Source organism: Plecotus auritus (assembly GCF_963455305.1).
Source record: "Plecotus auritus genome assembly, chromosome: 1".
NCBI classification, from domain to species: Eukaryota; Metazoa; Chordata; class Mammalia; order Chiroptera; family Vespertilionidae; genus Plecotus; species Plecotus auritus.
This window is the reverse complement of record NC_137770.1, coordinates 223,895,227-223,917,962: the sequence shown is the minus strand read 5'-3', so window position 1 is coordinate 223,917,962 and position 22,736 is coordinate 223,895,227. Positions and strand designations below refer to the sequence as shown.

The 22,736-nt window shown below is 42.4% G+C and overlaps 1 protein-coding gene across 2 annotated transcripts; it reads right to left on the bottom strand.

Moving 5' to 3' along the window:
- Positions 1–2,523: 2,523 nt before the first annotated feature.
- On the bottom strand, positions 2,524–16,009 carry TLR6 (toll like receptor 6). Of its 2 annotated transcripts, XM_080666620.1 has the most exons (3): positions 15,928–15,988; positions 12,540–12,647; positions 2,524–5,318 (listed from the first exon to the last, which is right to left on the bottom strand). In XM_080666620.1, the coding sequence occupies exon 3, from the start codon at positions 5,247–5,249 to the stop codon at positions 2,859–2,861; it is 2,391 nt and encodes a 796-aa protein (XP_080522746.1). In that variant the 5' UTR covers positions 5,250–5,318; positions 12,540–12,647; positions 15,928–15,988; the 3' UTR covers positions 2,524–2,858. The 2 variants fall into 2 exon arrangements, with proteins under 2 accessions (XP_080522746.1, XP_080522747.1); XM_080666621.1 differs by lacking the exon at positions 12,540–12,647 and having other exon boundaries at positions 15,928–16,009.
- Between the last annotated feature and the right edge of the window lie 6,727 nt (positions 16,010–22,736).

Below are 22,736 nucleotides of genomic sequence, written 5' to 3'. Positions count from 1 at the left end.
CTCTGCTCCAGGCTGCAACATGAAACATGCTCTCTTTCCTCTCATGTACATAGTCAGAAATATTCAAAGGCTGTGCCACTGTCTGTGGGTTATAAATGTCTGCACTCGTGGGGGTGCAGATGAAGATGCTATATCAGCGGGATCCAAAAGTGGCGTGGTTTCAACAAGGTGGAAGTTTACTTTTCTCTCACGTGAGAGATGAGCAGCCCAGGACATGCTGAGAGGCTGACTTGAGCCAAACAAAATGGCAGGATGAGGGCATGTTGTCAACATGTGGCTTTCATCTCCAGGTACTAGACAACTCCTCCAATTCTTACCTCTTTTCCAGTGGAAAGACAGGACCCATCTTTCTTAGAGACATGAGCCCGAGTGGCACTTAGCTTCCAGCTACATCTCATTGACCAGAATTTAGTCACGTGTCCACGTCAAGCTGCAAGGGAGGCTTGGAAATGTCATCTCTAGCTGGGTTGCCCTGATAAAGCTCACACATTCTAGTATTAAATAAGGTAGAATACAGCCGAAGTGCCCATCAGTAGATGAATGGATAAAAAAGCAGTGGGACATTTACACTATGGAATACTATGCAGCTGTAAAAAAAGAGGGATCTTTTACCCTTTGGGACAGCATGGATGGACCTGGAAAATATTATGCTAAGTGAAAAAAATCCAGACTGAGAAAGACAAGTATCACATGGTATCACTTATTTGTGGAATCTAATAAACAAAATGAATTGACCAACACAATAAAACCCAGAGCATGGAGGCATGGAACAGACTGACATACCTCGATGTGGGGTTGGGGGCACGAGAAGAGATAAACCAAAGAACTTATATACTTCCATGCATAGCCTATGGACATGGGCAACAGGGTAGTAAGGGCTGGGAGGAGGGGAGGAAGCGGGGGATGGGAGATATCTGTAATACTATCAACAATAAAAATATATTTAATCAATAAAGGAAGAATGGATACTGGTGACAACTAAAAAATGTCTGTCATCATTTTTCAATTTATCTGCATAGTTATCTGTTATGGACTGAATTGTGTCATCTCCAAAATTTATATGTTGAAGCCCTAATCCCCTGGTTCCTTAGAATCTATATTAATAAAAGGGTAATATGCTAATTAGACTGGATAGACTGAACGTCTTCTGAACGTCCTTCTGGAAAAGCCACGGTGGCGGGGGCCAAGGCAGAGGCAGTTAGGGGGGATCAGGCTGGCAGGGGAGCAGTTAGGGGCATCAGGCAGGCAGGCAGATGTGGTTACAGATTATCAGACAGGCAGGCAGAAGCTGTTAGGGGCAATCATGCAGGCAGGGAAGCAGTTAGGGGTGATCAGGCAGGCAGAGGGGTTAGGGTAATATGCTAATTAGACCGGGCATCATTCCAGACATCCTTCCAGACAAAGCCGGGGCTGAAGTGAAGCCCAGTTCCCAGGTGCCTGGTGGTGGCAGCTGGAGCAAAGTAGCCCGGGTCCCAGGTTCCAGAAGGAAGCCAGTGTCGGCAGCTGGGGGAAGAAAGGCTTACTCTTGCACAAATTTTCATGCATCAGGCCTCTAGTATGACTCTATTTGGAAATAGAGACTTTAAAGAGGTAATTAAGGTTAAGTGAGGTCATAAGGGTAGAGCCCTTTCTGTTTAAAATGTCCCTTTTGTCAACTTTGAAGCATTCTCCAAAATTCTAAAGCACCAAAATGTCCTATGCCAGTGGTCGGCAAACTCATTAGTCAACAGAGCCAAATATCAACAGTACAACGATTGAAATTTCTTTTGAGAGCCAAATTTTTTAAACTTAAACTTCTTCTAACGCCACTTCTTCAAAATAGACTCTCCCAGGCCGTGGTATTTTGTGGAAGAGCCACACTCAAGGGGCCAAAGAGCCACATGTGGCTCGCGAGCCGCAGTTTGCTGACCACAGTCCATGCAATTAACAGTTACAAATAAATTTGGCTCTGAGTTTTTTTGGCAAGTAGGTAAATCCATGTCTTTAGCCTCAACAGCCTATGACTAAGGCTATAGTTCCCTTTATATAGTTCCCTTTATAAAGCTATAGTTCCCTTTGTGTACAAACTACTGCATATCTGTGTAGCTAGGTCAAAAATTTAACAAATGACTATTCAGATGTGATGAAAAAGGGTGCCTTTATTTTCCATAACTGGTATAATTTTTTTCAAGTTCTAAAGTTGAACAGGAAAACAAAGTTCACCCAGAAGCTAATGAGCACGCACAGGGCACCTCAAGATCCACTGCATACTGTTGTGAAGTTAACTCATTCCGTGCTGCCAGGAAGTTCTATAAACTCCTGATCACACACAATGCATTTGGCAGAGACCAGGAGAGGAAAGATCCTTGAATGACTGAACATTTACTCAAATGAGACTGTTTCGATTTGTAACACAATGGCTAAACCAGAGGAGACTGAGTTATCTGTCATCATAATCAGCAGGTTTGAGCACCATCTCAGCCCCCAGCCCATTCCCCAACTCAATTAAAACATGGCTGTTGTTAAGTCTTTCTTTTCTTTTTTAAAATATATTTTTATTGATTTCAGAGAGGAAGGGAGAGGGAGAGAGAAACATCAATGATGAGAGAATCATTGATCAGCTGCCTCCTACACACCCCCTACTGAAGATCATGTCTGCAACCCCGGCATGTGCCCTGACTGGGAATAGAACCGTGACCTCCTGGCTCATAGGTCGACGCTCAACCACTGAGCCACGTCAGCCGGGCGTGAAGTCTTTCTTGAACATGTAGAGATGATGCCAGCACCATCTATAACTTAATACCAGGGTGTTCATAGGACCCATGTTTACGATGGTTTCTTAAGTTAGGTTTCCTGGCCTATTTTTTGTTTGTTTGTTTTTAAGTTTTCACATCATTGTTTTCAGTGGTTAGTGTTAATTTCACATTAAAAGCAGCTCTAATGTTCGCCCAAAAAAGTCCATGTTTGCTCTTCTCCTTCGGCCATTCCAAATAAGTCCGTTGTGCCATGAGGGCCTTCAGCTTGTGATACTTGCTAGGAATGCTGTTCTGTGGAATGGGGTCCAGCAAGATCAGAATTAAGTTATCAGATCCTTTATGAAAGAGATTGTGGTGGGCAAAGTAGAGTTCATAATGGCACCACTCGCTCTGAACAAAGTTGGGAGACAAAACAAAGATGGACTTGTAACTTTTCTCAATACAGTTTATGATATTTTCCACAATGCTCTTGCCAGGAACAAAGTTTCTCTCATGGAGACAAATCCGTATATCTTCTTTTTCTAGGCAAGGGACCAGTTCATTCTTCACCCAGGCAGAATCATGTTCACTGTATGAAATAAAGGCATGGAACTGAAGAGTTCTTTGGAGTTCGTGTAAAGGTGTGTTCCTGGCCCTGTGCCGGGTCTGGGTCCACTGACACACCATCCTGAGATACCAGGGCAGGTCAAAATAGACACAGAGGACAGTCACAGTGACAGCCAACACCAGCCCAGTGACCCCAATGGTGACAATCAGCAGAGCTGTGTTGCAGGATAACGGAGACACATGAAAGTCCTTCAGTAGGGTTCCCTTAGAGCTTTCTGGATAGTCACACTTATAAGAGTCAGGCCAGCCCTCTACCACTTCACTGGAAGCTTGGCCTATACTTTGGATAAATTCTCTTAGCTCACATGTACACTGGAATGGATTGTTTCCTGCATTGATGGACCTGATCTTCTGGCAGCTCTGGAAGAAATGAGCTGATGGGTTGGAAATTGAATTATAATCAGTGATCAGTACAGAGAGGCTGCTGAAGGAATCACAGTCAGGAAGGTGGGCTAAAGAATTGGAAGCAACATTGAGTTCTTGCAAAGCTTCCAGACCGATGACATTTTCAGGGATACTTGTTATTCTATTACTGTGAAGGTCAAGAACCTTGAGCCTGGGAGGTAAACATCTGAAAACAGAGTCAGTGAGTATATTTGAAGACAAATTTAACACCTTTATACTCTCAGCCCAAGTGCAATTTCTGTCACGTCCATCATATTCCAAAGAATTCCCACTCACATCCAGCATTTCCAAAGATGGCATATCCTTAGTCATGAGACCTATTTTGAAAAGGTCTTTTAATTTATTCTTTTGTAAGATCAGTGTCTCCAATCTAACTAAAGTGGAGCATTCTTGGAAAATACTATCTGTGAAAACATTCTGGGTAAAGTTTAAAAACTTAAATGTGCTTGTTGCTTGAGGACAAAGCATGTGTATAAAAGGTGTATCGGATATGGTTAACATCATAATGTTCATTTCAGAAAACACAGTGTACATTACTGTCTGTGAAAAAAGAAAAACTCTGTTTATAACATGTTCAATTTTCAATGCTTTCAATGATGTTTCAGAATACGTAAAATCTTCTTTCCCAATCTTTTCAACTACTGTTAAGTTGTAAATATTGAGATATTCTACAGGTTTGGGCCAAAAGAATTGAAAAACTCTTACCAAACATTTCCAAGTTGTTTCCACATGGTTGAGGGTAATATTTAGTAAGTTTGGACCTCTAGTTAGTTCTGATAAAAATGTAATTAAAATGTGACAGTTCTCATCCTTCAGTTTAATATTACTCAGTTGTAAATACCCTAAATTATTAACTGATATCTTTGCTTGGACAGAGAAGAAATTGTTTGGGTGAAAAACGAGGTGAAGTGTTTTTGTATTCAGAATTTGAAGACTTTCTGTCTCATGTTCTTTCACATAATAACCTTCCAACTCCAGAAGGATGCCACTTAGATGCAAGTGAGCAATCGGTAGCAGATCTAATTGTTGTAAATGTTTAGCACTTAATCCCAAGAAATTCAGTTGAGTCAAGTTGCCAAATTCCTCACAGATGGGCAGGGCATCGAAGTCATTGAATGAGAGGTCTAAATGCTTGAGGCTGGTGATAGCATGGCAGGATATCTTCTGCAACTGATTGTGTGATAAATCCAAATATTCCAAATCCTGGTTGAACTTGAAAATACTAATATCAAGGTACTGGAGTCTATTATGGGAAAGCCTCAGAACTCTGAGCCCCGAAAGAAAGCTGATGTCGGAGAGGTGAAGCTCGGATATGTAGTTTTGAGACATATCTAAGACTATGGTTTTGGGTGGCAGGCCTTTTGGAACATGAGTAAGGCCTTTGTTTGACTTATTTACTGCAAATTCACTTTCAGCAGAGAACTGGATTATGGTTCCAACTATTAAGGTTATCATGCAAACAAAATGAAAGCTCCTGACCATGGCTTCTTTGTCCTTGGTCATGATGTTGAAGTGGCTATCCCCTGAAGGGCCTTCGCTGTTCTTCAGAGCATCTTGATATGCATCCAAATCCTAGAAATATAATATACATTAAGATATATAAAGAGTGGGTAATTGCTCTCCAACCTCTACTTACTAAACACAGTCATAATTATTTCTTTATTCACCATCAGAGTCATAATGCTGCCTGACTCCCACAGGGCATCCTCTGAGCGGCAAGGCAGCTGTGATGGCCACAGGGCAGCCTCCTGTGCTATGCTGGAGTGCCCACAATCATGCCTGCCTGGAACCACCTCCAGGTACAAGTTAGAGGTGCTCTTACCGGCTGGCGAAGGGCATTGAGATAGCACATATACTCCGCTCTTTCTGGTCACAGGAAATGTTTTAGTCACAGGACCTTATTTTTGACACAATTCCCATGAAAATGGACATGTGTTTTCCCAACTCACATTAGACCAGAAGCAACACATTCAGAGAGATGGGATTCAGCATTGATAATCTGAAAACATCAAATTCCTACAATTAACACACTGATAAAACAGGAAAATATAGATAAATATTAATAAGTAGTCAGAAGAAGTCAGAGGCATGTCAGGCTAATGCTATCCTATCTAATAAAAGAGTAATATGCAAATTGACCGTACATCTGCCACACCCACAAGCCACGCCCACCAGCCAATCAGGAGCGAGTATGCAAATTAACCCAACCAAGATGACTGCGGCCATGGAGAGAGCAGGAGGCTTGGGTTTCCCTGGCAGTGGAGGAAGCCAAGCTTTCCGCTTGCTCTGGCCTGCCTTGGCCTCCACTTAAGGCTACAAAGTTTCAATTATAGAAGATAAATAAATCCCAACAAAAATGGCAGCAACCACGAAGCTGTAGAGAACAGGAGGCTTGAGTTGCCCCCCGGCGATGGAGGAAGCCAAGCTCCCACAGCCCTGGCCTGCCTTGGCCTCCGCTCAAGGCTACAAAGTTTCAATTATAGAAGATAAATAAATCCCAGATCCCAGGGCCTCCACTTGGGTCGCCAGGGAGCGTGGCCAGCCTGCAAACCACCACAGGCCCCTCACCCAGGCCACCCCATGCCCCAAGGGAACCCCCACCCTGATCCGGGACACCCTTCAGGGCAAACCAGTCAGCCCCCACCCGTGCACCAGGCCTCTATCCTATCTAATCCTTTCTAATCCTATCTAATCAAAGAGTAATATGCAAATTGACCATACCTCCACTACACTCACAAGCCACACCCACCAGCCAATCAGGAGCGAGTATGCAAATTAACCCAAGATGGCTGTGGCCACAGAGAGAGCAGGAGGCTTGGGTTGCCCCCGGCAATGGAGGAAGCCAAGCTTTCCTCCTACCCTGGGGGGCCAAGGCCTCCACTCAAGGCTACAAAGTTTCAATTATAGAAGATAAATAAATCCCAACAAAAATGGCTGCGGCCACTGAGCGAGCAGGAGGCTTGGCTCTGCTCCAGGCTACAAAGTTTCAAATATAGAAGATAAATAAATCCCAGATACCAGGGCCTCCGCTTGGGTCGCTGGGGGGCGTGGCCAGCCTGCAAACAACCACAGGCCCCTCGCCCAGGTGCCCCATGCCCCAAGGGAACCCCCACCCTAATCCGGGACACCCTTCCGGGCAAACCAGCTGGCCCCCACCCATACACCAGGCCTCTATCCTATCTAATCCAAGGATAATATGCAAATTGACCATCACTCCAACACACAAGATGGCTGCCCCCATGTGGACACAAGATGGCCCCCACAAGATGGCCAGCAGGGGAGGGTAGTTGGGAGGGACCAGGTCTACAAGGCAGAGTAGTTGTGGGTGAACAAGCCAGTAGGGGAGGGCAGTTAGGGGTGACCAGGCCAGCAGAGGAGGGAAGTTGGGGGCGACCGGGCCTGCAGGGAAGGGCAGTTGGGGGGACCAGGCCTGCAGGGGAGGGCAGTTAGGGGTGACCAGGCCTGCAGGGGAGGGCAGTTAGGGGTGACCAGGCCTGCAGGGGAGGGCAGTTAGGGGAAACCAGGCTGGCAGGGGAGCAGTTAGGCATCAATCAGGCTGGCAGGGGAGTGGTTAGGGGGTGATCAGGCTGGCAGGCAGAAGTGGTTAGGGACAATCAGGAAGGCAGGCAGGCGAGTAGTTGGGAGTCAGCAGTCCTGGATTGTGAGAGGGATGTCCAACTGGACATTTAGGTAGGATCGGGCCTAAACAGGCAGTCGGACATCCTTCAAGGAGTCCCAGATTGGAGAGGGTGCAGGCTGGGCTGAGGGACACCCCCCCCCCCGGTGCACAAATTTCGTGCACTGAGCCTCTAGTTGTATATAAGAGATAACAATATAGACATTGAAGTTCATGACAATCACTAATTGAGATTACTTGGCTGAGGGGTGGAGGCAGGTGCACAAGACCACAGACCCCATATTTGTGACCAGAACAAATGGTTGGAACTTTGAGGCTCGCTGGACCTCATTCAGGATCTGATCTGCGCACACACACACACACACACACACACACACACCCCTAGGAGTCCCTAGGGAACAAGAGAAGGCAACATTTCTTAAGTAGGGCCTTGTGTAGCTGGAATAATTGGAGCAGATTTTGACTAGTTAGTTGTTCAGTTTCAATAACAAAGAGATCTGCTGTTCATCACCTGAGGGTATATTGGAAATAGTAAAATAGTTATGAGATGAGTAGGGTTTCAATTAATCATTCTTTGGAAGAGTAAATACTCTCCCAGGTTGGGGACATTTCATTACAAAATGGCTTTATTTTCTTTTAAATTGTTTTTATTATAAAATTATTTAAATATGTACCAGTACAAACATGAAGCAAATGTGTATAGAGTGCTTGGGCACTGTTGTAGGCATTGGTGACAGACTATATCCCTGACCTCTGGGAGTTTGTAATGTGGTGGAACTATAATTACAAGTGGACCAGGCTACTTCATTTCTTTCCTTTTCTATTTTTGACCAAATTATTTTTCCTAAATCCCTTTACCTTTTTTGCCGAATTCCCTAACCTGCCTCCCCTCTGGCATCCATCAGCCTGTTCTCTATTTCTACGAGTCTGTTTCAGTTTTGTTTGTTCATTTATTTTGTTCTTTAGATTTCACATATAAGTAAGATCATATGGTATTTGTCTTTCTCTGACTTATTTCACTTAGCAAAATACCTTCTAGGTCCATCCGTGCTGTTGCAAATGGTTAAGATTTCATTCTTTTTTTGTGCCCAAGTAGTGTATGTGTGTGTGTGTGTGTGTGTGTGTGTGTGTGTGTGTGTGTGTGACAGCTTTTTTATACACTTGTCTGTGATGGGCACTTGGCTATTATAAACAACACTGCAATAAACACAGGAGTGCATATATTTTTTTGAATTAGTGTTTTGGATTTCTTTGGACATACACTGGAGGTGGTGAAATTGCTTTATCATAAGGCAGTTCCATTTTTAATTTTTTCAGGAAACTCCATAACGCTTTCCATAGTGACTGCACCAGTCTGCATTCTCACCAATAGTGCACAAGGGTTCCCTTTTCTCCATATCCTCGACAGCACTTGTCATTTTTTGATTTATTGATGATAGCCATTCTGACAGGTGTGATGTGACACCTCATTGTGATTTTAATTTGCATTTTTCTGAGGATTAGTGACATTGAGCATCTTATCATATATCTGTTGGCCCTCTAGATGTCCTCTTTGAAGAAATGTCTATTCAGATCCTCTGCCCACAAAATGGCATTTTTTATTAAAAAAAGCATAATTATGCTTTAATTTTTAAAAAAAAAAATGGTATATATTGCTGAAACCGGTTTGGCTCAGTGGATAGAGCGTCGGCCTGCAGACTGAAGGGTCCCAGGTTTGATTCCGGTCAAGGGCATGTACCTTGGTTGCGGGCACATCCCCAGTGGGAGGTGTGCAGGAGGCAGCTGATCGATGTTTCTCTCTCATCGATGTTTCTAGCTCTTTATCCCTCTCCCATCCTCTCTGTAAAATATCAATAAAATATATTTTTAAAAAATTAAAAAAAATGGTATATGGTTAAAAGTCCCTCACCCCACTTCCCTTACAGCCTCTCCCAATTGACCACCAAAACACCCATGAAAACACAGAAACACTTGAAAACCCACCTTGCCACCTAAAACTAAGAAAGATGGAAAATTAATGGCAGGATTCAAAAGCATCTACATTCATGAAAAAGTAACTGAGGTGTATTAAGGAAAATCCAGTGTATTCAAGTTTTGTCTCAGGAAAACAGACTCTATGACAAAAGGTATGAACACATTTTGTCCCTTTGTGATTGTCTCTCATTCAAATACCAAGGATGAGTAACAACCAGGTAATTACCCAATGGTACTGATGTGAGTGGATCACAACACTGAGTTTTCCTTCTGCCAGACACTATCCTCCACCTCTTCATCACACAATGATGAACCCTCTTAGGTAAAAGCTGGGCAAGAGGTACTCGTACTACTTCTAGTCAACATAATATACTGGGAGTCCTAGCCAGAGTAATTAGGCAATAAAAAGAAACAAAGAACATCCAAATTGGGAAGAAGTCAAATTATCTCTGTTTGCAGATGATATGAACTTATATGTAGAGAATCCTAAAGACTCCACACACAAAAAAACAAACTAACTAATAAACAAATTCAGTCAAGTAGCAAGATACAAAACCAACCTACAAAATCAATTGTGTTTCTATACACTAACAACAAACTACCTGGAAAAGAAATAAGCAAAATAATTCAATTTACAATTTCATCAAAAGAACAAAATACCTCAGAATAAATTTCACCAGGAAGGTGGAAGACCTATACACTGAAAAGATAAGACATTGATGAAAGAAATTGAAGACACAAATAAATGAAAAGATATCCTGCATTCCTGGATCAGAAGAAACAATATTGTTAAAATGTCCATACTACCCAAAGCTATCTATATATTCAATGCAATAGCTATCAAAATTTCAATGATTGCCGGTGTGTTTCTCAGCATCTAGAAGGGTTCAGGAATCTGGAGAAGGGCTGCAAGTAAATTAATAAAGAGTCTGGACATGAAATATAAACTTGGAAGGCATTTTGGGGAGCCAGAGGAGACCTAGTTTCAGTAACCAAGTTCTCTGAATCTCTGGACCCCTAGCTTTTTATTAACACAAATTTCCCTAAAGCAAAGCAGCTATACCTATCAAAGGTAAGGTTTCCTATACAGTAGGCATTGTCAGGTTGGAGGAACTGCCTTCGGCTGTTCCAGTAACAGGCAATAATATACGCAGATTTTCAGGTTTGGGGAAATGCTTTCAGCTATTCCAGCAGGCAACAATATGATTCAGCCCTGCTAAATATAGAAGCCCATCAACCTTTTGAGGACTTCTTGCATTTATGACATACAAAATCAATTGTATTTCTATACACTAACAACAAACTACCTGGAAAAGAAATAAACAAAACAATTCCATTTACAATTTCATCAAAGGAATAAAATACCTCATAATAAGTTTCACCAGGAAGGTGAAAGACCTATACACTGAAAAGATAAGACATTGATGAAAAAAATTGAAGACACAAATAAATGGGAAGATATCCTGCATTCATGGATCAGAAGAAACAATATTGTTAAAATGTCCATACTACCCAAAGCTATCTATATATTCAATGCAATAGCTATCAAAATTTCAATGTTTCACAGAAATAGAAAAAAAATTTAAAAATTCATATGGGACCACAAAAGACCCCAAATAGCCAAGCAATTCTGAGACAGAACAAAGCTGAAGGCATCACACTTCCTGGTCTCAAACTATATTACAAAGCTATAGTAATCAACACAGTATAATGTTTACATAAAAACAGACACACAGACCAATGGAACAGGATTGAGAGCCCAGAAAGAAATCCAGGCACAAACTAATATTTGACAAGGGAGTAAAAAATACTTAGTGGGGAAATGGCAGTCTCTTCAATAAATGGTGTTGGAAAAACTGTATATGTACATGCAAAAGAATGACATTTGACCCCTATCTTATCCCACTCACAAAAAGTTACTCCAAATAAATTAAAAACTTAACTTTCAGGAACTAAAACAAAACAAAACAAAAAACTCCTAGAAGAAAACACAATGTTAGGTTCTTCTAGAATCTAGAAGAAAACCTGACATTGGTCTTGGCAATAATTTTTTGGATCTGGCAACAAAAAGGAAAATGTTTTAAGAAGTGGGGCTATATCAAACTAAAAGGCTTCTGCACAGCAAAAGAAACAGTCAACAACATGAAATGTCAACCCACACATTGGGAGAAAACATTTATGAACCAAAATATCTGATAAGGAGTTAATATCCAAAATATATAAGGAACTCATATAACCCAACAGCAAAAAAGTTAAAACAAAAACAAATAATTTGTTTTAAAAATGGGCAGGAGACCTAACTAGACTTTTCTTTTTTTTCAAAGAAAGCATACAAACTGCCTCCAATAAGTACATGAAAAGATGCTCAATATCACTAACCATCAAGGAAAATGCAAATTAAAACCGCAATGAGATATCACGTCACACCTGTGAGAAAGGCTGATCTCAAAAAAAACAAGAAATAACAAGTGGTGTCAAGGATGTGGAGAGAAGGGGCCCCTTGAGCACTCCTGGTGGGAATGTCCTAGTAAATTGGTGCAGCCACTATTGAAAACAGTAAAGAGTTTCCTGAAAAAAAAGAAATTAAAATTAGAACCACCATATGATCCAGCAATTCCACTTCTTCCTCTCTCTCCCTCTTCCTTTCTCTCTGAAATCAACTTAAAAAAAAATATTAAAAAGAAAACCACATTTTGAATTAGAATTATGAGAGTCAACGGTATGGTGTACACATGCTCCAGCCTCCTCCCCTTACCTAAATCCCCAAAATGATGAAAGAAAAACACACACACACACACACACGTAAAAGCAAGAAGGAAAGTTCTTAGGGAAGTGAAACCAAGAGGAACCTCTGAAATTCACAAGCGATTGGACTATGTTAGACAGAATAATAGCTTCACAGCGATGTTCACTTCCTAATTCCAGAACTTTCGAATAAGCTGTTACATGGAAAAAGGGAATTAGCATTACAGCTGGAATTAAGGTTGCTAATCAGCTGATCTTAAAATATCCTGGATTATTTGGCCGGGCCCAATGTAATCACAAGAATCCTTGCAAGTGGAAGAGGGAGGCAGAACGAAGAGCTCTCGTTTACTACTTACTGGCAGAAATGAAAAATTAGTACAACCTTTCTGAAAGGCAATTTGGTCACATATAATAAAATTTATTTAAAATATGCTTACCCTGCCCTGGCCAGTGTGGTTCAGTTGGTTGGAGCATCATCCCTTATACCAAAAGGCTGTGGGTTCGATTCCCAGTCAGGGCACATACCAAGGTGGTGGGTTGGATCCCTGCTCATGGTGCATACAGTAGACAATCAATCAGTGTTTCTCTCTTTTTCTCCCTTCCCCCTCTCTAAAAAAAATCAATGAACATGTCCTCAGATGAGGATTTAAAAAAGTATATATATGTGTGTGTGTGTGTGTGTGTGTGTGTGTGTGTGTGTGTATCCTATATAATAAAGAGGTAATATGCAAACTGACCCTCAGTCCATCATGCCGTCACAAGATGGCTGCACCCACAGTGGAGGCGGGGTTCCCATAACGAGTCTTAATGAGTGATCAGCAGGGACCTGAGGCTGTGTGGTGCTGGGCTGGGGAGGGGGACCAGAGGCTGCACCCCTGCCCAGTGGGGCTTGATGGGGGACCTCAGGCCACACCTTCTGCCCAGTGGGGCTTGGTGGGGGACCTCAGGCTGCGCCCCTCTGCCCAGTGGGGCTTGGTGGGGGACCTCAGGCCATGCCCCCCACCCTGGCACCGGGCCAGGAGACCGGAGGCCTCACCCCCCACCTGGCAGGGCTTGAAGGGGGACCTCAGGCCGTGACCCCCACCCTGGCACTGGGCCAGGGGACCTGAGGGTGAGCCAGGGGACCTGAGGCTGCACATCCCACCCAGAACCCGGCTGGGGGACCTGAGACTGTGCCCCCCGCCCATCAGGGCTCAATGGGGGTGGGCCAGCCGGGTCTGGATCTTGCCCAGTGGGAGTGGGGCCAGCCAGGTCTGGGTCTCACGTGATTTTGAGGTGCACATGGGTGGGTGGGAACTTGACTCTGGGTCCCACGGTGTGCCCTAGACTCTGACAGGAGGAAGATTTTCATATACATTTTACTAATTTTCTTTAATCTCTGACACTTCTATTATAGAGAAAGGGCAAATAGCAATATTAAAATATTTCCTCTAATTATTTCCCTTTTAATGTGTACGAATTTCATGCACCGGGCCACTAATACACACACACACACACACACACACACACACACACACACACACACTAGTGGCCTGGTGCACAAAATTTGTGCATGGGGGAGGAGTCCCCTCAGCCCAGCCTGCACCCTCTCCAATCTGGGACCCCTCGGGAAATGTCCAGAGATCAGGCCTAAACTGGCAGTCAGACATCCCTCTCACAATCCTGGACTGCTGGGTCCTAATCGCTCACCTGCCTGCCTGCCTGCTCACCCCTAACTGCCCCCCCCCCCCCGCTGCCAGCCTGATCGCCCCTCACTGCGCCCCGCTGCCGGCCAGGTCGCCCCCAACTTCCCCCTCCCTGCTGGCCTGGTCACCCTTTACTGCCCCCTGCCGGCCTGGTTGCCCCCAACTGCCCCCCTCTGCCAGCCTGGTCGCTCCTAACTGCACCCCCTGCCGGCCTGGTCACTCCACACAGCCTGCTTGTTCAGTCGTTTGGTCGTCCTTCACTACTCCCCCTGCCAGCCCAGTCATAGGCAGCCATCTTGTGAGGGCGTGAGGGCTAATTTACATATCACCTCTTTATTATATATATATATATATATATATATATATATATATATATATATATGTGTGTGTGTGTGTGTGTGTATGTATGTATATGTGTGTGTGTGTTCTTAGTTTAGCAATTCCAGTTATCAGAATTTTCTTCTAAAGGAATTATCAGAGATAGACATAAAAGTATTACTATGAGGATGCTCATGACAATGAAAAGTTGAAAAAATGATAGTGTCTCATGTAGAAAACAGTTTAATCCATTATGGCACACTCATAACATGAATAACATGCTGTCTCAAATATGGCACTTTTGAGAAAAAATAATGTCTACAATATAATGTTAGGTGAATATAAGAATACAAAATTGTATATGTGGTAGGACTCTAATTTTGCAAAACATGAGGAAAACCTGACATATACGTAAAGCCTAGGGGCAAAAAGAATGGGAAGAAATATATCAAATGCTAATAGTAGTTGTCTCTGGATTCCTGAATCCTAGATAAAGTTAATTTTCTTTCCTATGCTTTTGTATATTTCCAAAATTTCTAATTTTGAACATCTTTTATAAATCACAAAAGGTTTGTCTTAAAATACAGCTAATGTAAAAATAGTTTATATTTAAAGAAACATGCTTATATTATTTGTATAAAGAAAGAACTCCTTCCGCATGATGCTCGATAATTGACATTTATGAATGAGAACCTACCTAGAGATCCCTCTCTGGTGTCTGTGTTCAGGGGACTGAAACTTAGCCACCGTGTGAGAAAGTTTATCAGCTACCCTTAGAGCAAGCACCCTGCCCCCAAAAGGTAGTATTCCTTCAGGGGCCTTTATAACCTCAAGCAGTTCCCAGTGTATACACTTAACAAACCAGCCAGGAGCTTTTATATTTAAGAAAAAATAAAGGGGAGGAAAAGGGGAGATGAGAGCAGATGATTACAGAGTTCACTACTTTTTTTTTCCAGGAAGTAAAAAGAGGTAGGAGGAAAAATTGTTGTTGTTGTTTTTTTTCTTTTTCTTTAATGCATCGAATGAAAAGAGGGAGGAAAAAGACAGATGAAAGAAGCTCTATTTCAAGAAAAACACCGTAGTGGATAGGATCTATGAAAATGAAGACTACAAGAAAGGGGAGGTAAGAAAAACAATGAGGTAAGAGTGATTCCATAATCGAGTCAACAAGTGTGCAAGAGAAACATTGCTTTATTTGTCAAAGTTTAGGTGAGAGACGCAGAGAAAAGCCAGTCCTTGGTCAGTCCCTGCCACTTCCTTCATTTAATAACTGTTTATTCAGAGTGTACTATGTGCCAGGACTTTGCTGGGCGTTAGGTGCTGGGAAAAGAAAGATGACTAGCACTGGCATAATCCCTGCTTTCCAAATGCTTATAAATTAGTGACAGATACAAATAAGCAATTGTAGAATCATGTGACGGGACATAAAACACTCCGGCCTACTATAAAGATACATAGTAATAGGTGCCGTAGCAGTGGCATAAAGTACTATAAATGTTACTGAAAACAAGGAACTAGAGAAAGGTGAAAAGAGAAAATGTAGTAGACAAAAGCAGAAGAAATAAATATCATCCGTTAGTTTTTCCCTTAACTATGACTACACGTGCTATTTTTGTACCTTTGGGAGATAGACCTATCGTTACCTTTCTTGTCTATTTAAAAAGGACATTTGCAACATTAAAAAAAAACAACACACACTTAAAATCATCTTGCAAAAATGTCCAAGAAACGTTACCTATTCTAGACAATTGTTAGCATTTTCTTGCTTGTTTCAAGTAATTATGCCATAATTTGAAAAAGCTATAAAAGCCTGCTTACTTACCCAGATTTCTTTCTCAGAAGAAAACAACGTCTAAAGGCAGAAAAATGGAAGTCCTTAGTTTAAGTAAAGCAATACTGTACATACAGTATTGTGCCATCTGTTGGACCTTCCTGGAATTACTCTTACATGTGAATTTCCCTTTCAAGGGTCACTGTGCAAAGCACATGACTCAGCAGGCTTTTATGGGCTACAGACTAAAATAGTCACCAAAATTTTAATTCACTTGAGCAAGAAGTTATGACCATTTCAGTGCAAAGAAAACTGTTTTTAAAGTAATATTTATCTGTAAGAGCTGTAGCCTGAATATGAAATTGTCACCAGAGTGCAAAGTTATTGAACTTGGCCTGTTTTCTATTATCACTATACTTAACTTTTCCAAAGTAATTGCAACTACGGTTATCAAGCAGTTTTAGAGCACTATCTTAGCTGGATAAGATACTTTAAAATAAAATAAGCTTAAGTCCGAGATTTTTTTTTAAATCAATTTTCAAGAAAAGCTTAGTAGTTGATACAAAAATAGCCACACCTGAAGGAAACTGCATCCTGTTTCCCCAAATTACTGACCAATATTTAGTATTATTAGAGGCTTTAATTCTAGATCCTAGAATAATAAATAACACTGAGATCCTACAGGGCTAATTAAATAATCCATTTTCTAAAGGACATTTAGAATAATACTTTTTTCATTTTTAAATCCTTTTTATTTTTCAATTACAGTTGACATACAATAGTATATTAGTTTCAGGTGTACACTCCAGTGATTAGACATTACATAACTTACTAAGTGGTCATCCTGATAAATCTCACACCCACCTGACACCATACATAGTTATTAAAATCTTATTGACTATATTCCCTATGCTGTGCATTACATCCCCATGGCTATTCTGTAACAACCAATTTGCACTTCTTAATCCTCTCAACTTTTTCACTCACCCCTCCAAACCCCTTCCCATCTGGCAACCATCAAAATGTTCTCTATATCTATGAGTCTGTTTTTGTTCTGCTTGCTCACTTAGTTTTTTAGATTCAGTTGTTGATAGATAGTATTTATTGCCATTTTATTGTTCATATTTCTTCTTCTTTCTTCTTCTTCCCTCCTCCTCCTCCTCCTCCTCCTCCTCCTCCTCCTCCTCCTCCTCCTCTTCCTCCTCCTCCTCCTTCTTCTTCTTCCTCTTCTAGAATACCCTTAACATTGCATATAATACTGGTTTGGTGATGATGAACCTTTAGATTTTTTTTTTTTTTTTGTCTGCGAAGCTCTTTATTGGTCCTTCAATTCTAAATGATAGCTTTGCTGGGTAGAGTAATCTTGGTTGTAGGTCCTTGCTTTGCATCACTTTGTGGGGGGGGGGGGGTTGTTTGTTCAGTTTGTTTGTTTTTTAATCTTTATTGTTGAGAGTATTACAGATGTCCCTCTTTTATTCCCCCTTTGCTCTCCTCCACCCAGTTCCCGCCCCACCCCAAGCCTTTGCCACCCTATTGTCTGTGTTCATAGGTAATGGATACCTTATACAATAAAAGGGTAATATGCAAATTGACTAAATGGCAGAACGACCAGTCGCTATGATGCGCACTGACCACCAGGGGCAGACGCACAACACAGGAGCTGCCCCCTGGTGGTCAGTGTGCTCCCACAGGGGGAGCGCCGCTCAGCCACAAGATGGGCTGATGGCTGGCAAGTGCAGCAGCCCACCTCTGCAGCAGCGCTAAGGATGTCCAACTGTGGCGTAGGCCCATTCCCCGCAGGGATTGGGCTTAAGCTGTCAGTCGGACATCCCCCGAGGGCTCCCAGACTGTAAGAGGGCACAGGCCAGGCTGAGGGACCCCCCCCCCCCTTTCCCCCACTGAGTGCACGAATGTCATGCACAGGGCCTCTAGTATGCATATAAGATCTTTGGTTAATCTCTTCCTGCCCCCCTCCCATTTGTATGCTAAAGTCACTGGAAACAGCTTGGATGGGCTCAAAAGTTGGGTGGAGCAGAGTCTCAGGGACTCACCAGGGTGGGGCAAACAGTGTTAGCTAGGTTAATGGAATTTTAGATATGGCACCAGAGTGCCAGCTCTGTGAGGGGAGGTTTTATCAAAGAAAATAATGGCCTCTGCAAGCACATCTGTCTGGGAGAAAGCTGACCCCCAGCTCTCACCCTGGTGCTGGAACAATTCCGTTTTCCCCATATGTCTCTGGTGCTTTTCAAGCTGCTGACCCAGTGCTGGAGCTCAGAGGGAGTGAGTTCGAGTAAGTTTGTGCATGGGCCCTTTAAGAGGAACTTCCTGGGACTCCAGCAGTCTTCTGTTTCTCTCAGCCTCAACCCCCACTGGAACCCTGGGCTGGGGAGCCTGATGTGGGACCCCTCGCTCCTCAGGGGTGACTTCCGCAGCTAAGATATTTCTCCCAATTTTTATCCACCACACCTGGGTGTTGGACCAGCCCACTCTACATCTCCACCCCTCCTACCAGTCTCGAAGTGGCTTCTTCTTTAATTCCATAGTTGTAGGACTTCCATTCAGCCAGATTTCAGGTGATTCTGAATGATGGTTCTGTAGTTTAGTTGTAATTTTGATATGGTTGTGGGACAAGGTGAGTGCCTTGCTTACCTCTAGAATAATTTTAGAATGATATTGTCAAGTGAGCTCAAAAAAGAAGTCTGAGGGTTTTGGCTGGAAATAATTGATAAAATTTATTAAAGGGTCTTAGAGTTTAGAAAAACCCAGGAGTGTTCCAAAGAAGAAAGAAAAGTTCAAAGTTCTCAGGCTAGTGAAAACAAGAATAAAATCATTTCCTCACGCCTCAACATACATGATTTCAGTAATTTAGCAGCTTGATCATAGTGACTCCATTTTATTCCTTCACTATTTTTCAATATAAATGAGGGTTGATACAAAAAGAGGGTGTCTGGATTATCAGAGACTTCAGGCAGCCAGAATTCCCTATTCCTAACACTTTCCACTTACTTGAGGTTCTGTAAAGAACTGAACATATGAGTTAAATAACCATTCTATAATTAGCAATTCCAGCAATGAAGTGATGCTTGCTTTCTGTAACAATGAAGACTGGAATTCCAGTCTTCATTGTTACAGAAAGCAAGCATTACTTCATTGTTACAAAAAGCAAGTTAAGACCCTACAGTTTGTCCTATGACAAAGCTGAACATCTGGTAAGAATCACTTCTGCTTTCAGGAGGAAGGAAAGACCAGCTTCTTACCATTCATTCTTACTCATCAAACATAAGAGGAAGTCTTCTCAGGCCTGAGGAGGGTCAGTAAGTAGATGGCCAGCAAAAGAAGACAGTGAAAGAGCAGTGGCTGTCTGTGACACAGGGAAGCCAGATTTGGAAAAAGGCAGAGGGGAGAGGGGCCAACTGTGGCTTTGAGGAAAATTCAAGCAACATTGGACTAATGTCTTTATGAACATATAAACACATGCGCACGCGCGCGCGTGCACACACACACACACACACACCACTGCAGATATGGTCACATCTCACAGTGACTTTAACAAATGCTCGTTAGGGCGTTGCATAGTAATGCTAGTTTGAGGGAACAAGGAGACTATTCTTGTTGCAGCTGTTATAATCCTGAGAAATATCTTTAAGAAGATGACAAAAACAGGTAATGTGGAAGAGAGCATTGCCAACAATCAGACGGTACTGGGCTGACCATGTTCCCAATGACAAGTACTAGCTGTGTGGCCCTGGCTGGGCAAGTTGCTTAACCTCACAGAGAAACCTTTTATGCATCCACAAAATGTGAGTACTTGTGATTTATAGGGGAGATAATGAATATAAAGTGGCTGCAACAGTGACTGATACAGAAGAGAAGTCATTATACAAATGATTTCTATGCAGCTTTACCTTTTACATGCTGTGGTGGAAAGTCTTCAGGAAATACTATTAAGAAAAATAAAGTACAGAACAGTATGGAGAGTGTGACAGCATTTCTATAAAATCTTGTCTGTAAGACATTTGCATAGGCCCGTGGTCGGCAAACCGCGGCTCGCGAGCCACATGCGGCTCTTTGGCCCCTTGAGTGTGGCTCTTCCACAAAATACCACGGACTGGGCGAGTCTATTTTGAAGAAGTGGCGTTAGAAGAAGTTTAAGTTTAAAAAATTTGGCTCTCAAAAGAAATTTCAAACGTTGTACTGTTGATATTTGGCTCTGTTGACTAATGAGTTTGCCAACACTGGATAGCTGATCTTAACTCGACCCTCATAAAGGTGCTATGAGATAAGAACCATCATTATCTCTACTTAAGGTGGTAGTGGGGAAGCATTTAGTTAACTGTCCAAGGTTGCACCACTGGCCAGTGGTGAGTCTGAGGCTTGAACCCAGATGCAATCTATTTCCTGGGTCTGTATGCTTCAGCATTACACCATGGTGCCTTATAAGACACCACATGTTCTTATAAGACTCACTCAGAAGAAAAATACAGAGAGAGAGAGAGCACCAGGCCATTCTGAAAACAGAGGCAGACATTGGAGTTTTGCAACCACAAGTAAAAAAATGCCTAGAACCCCCAGAATCTAGTGGCCCTGCCAACACCTTGGTTTGGGACTTCTGGCCTCCAGAACTATAAGAGACAGTGTCCACAAATTACATGGATAACTTAGATATTAAATGTTGATATTAAAACCAAAATTTTCTGCTGCATTAAAAAAAAAGACAAGTCACAGTTTGGGAAAGATATTTGTAACACATATAGCTATAAAGGATTAATATACAAAATATATGAAGAATTTCTACAAATCAATAAGAAAATGACTAGCCAGCCCAATGGGAGGATTAACAAAGAATATAAACAGATGGGTAACAGAAAAGGAAATGGAAATAGCTCAAACGTACGCTAAGGAAAACATCCTCATTAGGGTGTGGGAACTACAAATTAAGACAACCAGGAAACACCATTGTACACCCCTGAGATGGACAAAAAATTAAAATATCCAATAATATCAGATGTGGATCAGAATGTGAGGAAACAGCTGTCAAACATGACTAGAGATTCCCGCTTAAGTTGCGTGGGATGGGGCCAGGCATCCGAATTATTTGAAAAGCTCTTCAGGTGATTTCACTCCCAACACAGTGAGCACTCTGAGGCCTAAACTCTGTCCTGAACACACTGCCCTCTAGTGGTCCCTATTTTTTCAACAGCATCCTTCACACCTCATGGCCTGGAGGTGAGACAGGTATCCTCAGTTCTCAGCTACTACTTCCAGATCACTGTTCCTTCCTCCAACCTTGAAACCTACCCTTCCTGATTGCAGTCCTCCCCAGAGCCTCATCACTCCCTCAGTCTTATTTTACACTGCTCACTGTCTAAGTCCAACATCACCCCAGCCATAATTCTAGTGACTTCAATAGCTATGTAGAAAGTCCTTCATTCCCAGGGCTTCTTAGTTCTTTGATAGTTTCTTTCCTAATGACTTTTTCCTGCAACCTACTTCAGTCATGCTTTCCCCTATTATAACCTAGATATCATTATTACCAATGGCTGTACCCTCTCCATAATCTCAATTGCCAGCCTCCCACTTTCCAGCTACCACCTCCAACTCTTTCCCTCTGGTGCCAACAATTCCCTAGCCCCACTGCACTGAAAGATTATGACCCATCCTTTCAACCATTCCTCTGCATTCACCACAGCTACCTTATTCTTCTCACCTCAACCCAGGTTAAATCCAACTTACCACTGGACTACATTGAGCCTGAACAGCTAAATGTAGTTAGAGAGAATACACACCCATGATGACTGTCACACTTAAAATTCATGACTGGGTCCCAACCTCAAGAGGGAGCAGCAATATTACTTGTTCTACTCCCCTTCCCTAGCCAATTGACTCTCCCAGGCTCCTATTTTACACCTCTTCCTCTCTCTTACACTGTTAACATCTTCTTCCCTTTCTCACTCTCAGCTGATGATGCTTCAATTTTTACAAAGAAAATAGCTGCAACCAGAAGAGCATTTCCATATGTGTGTTACATGCCATTCAGTCGGCTCTGACTCCAACTCTACAGCAATACTATGACTGAGGGGTGTCCACAGTGTCCTGTCCTCAACAGCCCTGCTCAGCTCCTGTAGACTCATGCCTATGGCTTCTTTCATGGAGTCACTCCATCTCCTATTTGGTCTTCTATTTTCCCCTGCATTATTGTCTGGGCAGTAAGATGTGCCCGAAGTAGGACAGCTTCAGTTTTTTCACTTTTGCCTCCAGTGATGTTTCAGGCTTAATTTGCTCTAGGATCCACTTGTTCATCTTCCTGGCAGTCCAAGGTATCTGTAGAGCTCTCATCTAACACCATCTTTCAAACAAACTCGTTTTCTCCCTATCAGCCTTCTTCACCGTCCAACTTTTGCTTCATACATAGTAATTGGGAATGTAAGGGTGTGGGTGATCTTAGCCACATCCTCCCCGCAAAACTCTATTAGCCTATCTGAACCTGTTCTACCTGTACTCCTGAATAAACTCTCTGTGTCAAGAGCCAATTCCTTCCCATCTGAGCACTCCTGCTCATCTACTCAAGCAAAGCACTCTTGCTATTAGCCTGTCTACTGCATCACCATCTGTCTCTTCCAATGTATAATTCCAATTAGCCTATAAAGCTATGATTTCCCCATATTTAAAAATACATTCCTTCCTTTGAACCTACAACATCTTCCTCTTTGATTCTCTTTATACCAGAACTCCTTGAAAGAGTTGTTTTACTCACTGTCTCTAAATATTTTCTTCCCATTCTCTCAAACCCTCTCCAATTAAGTTTCCTTCTCCATCATTCCAAAGAAATGGTTCTTTTCAAGGTCAATAATGATCTCCAC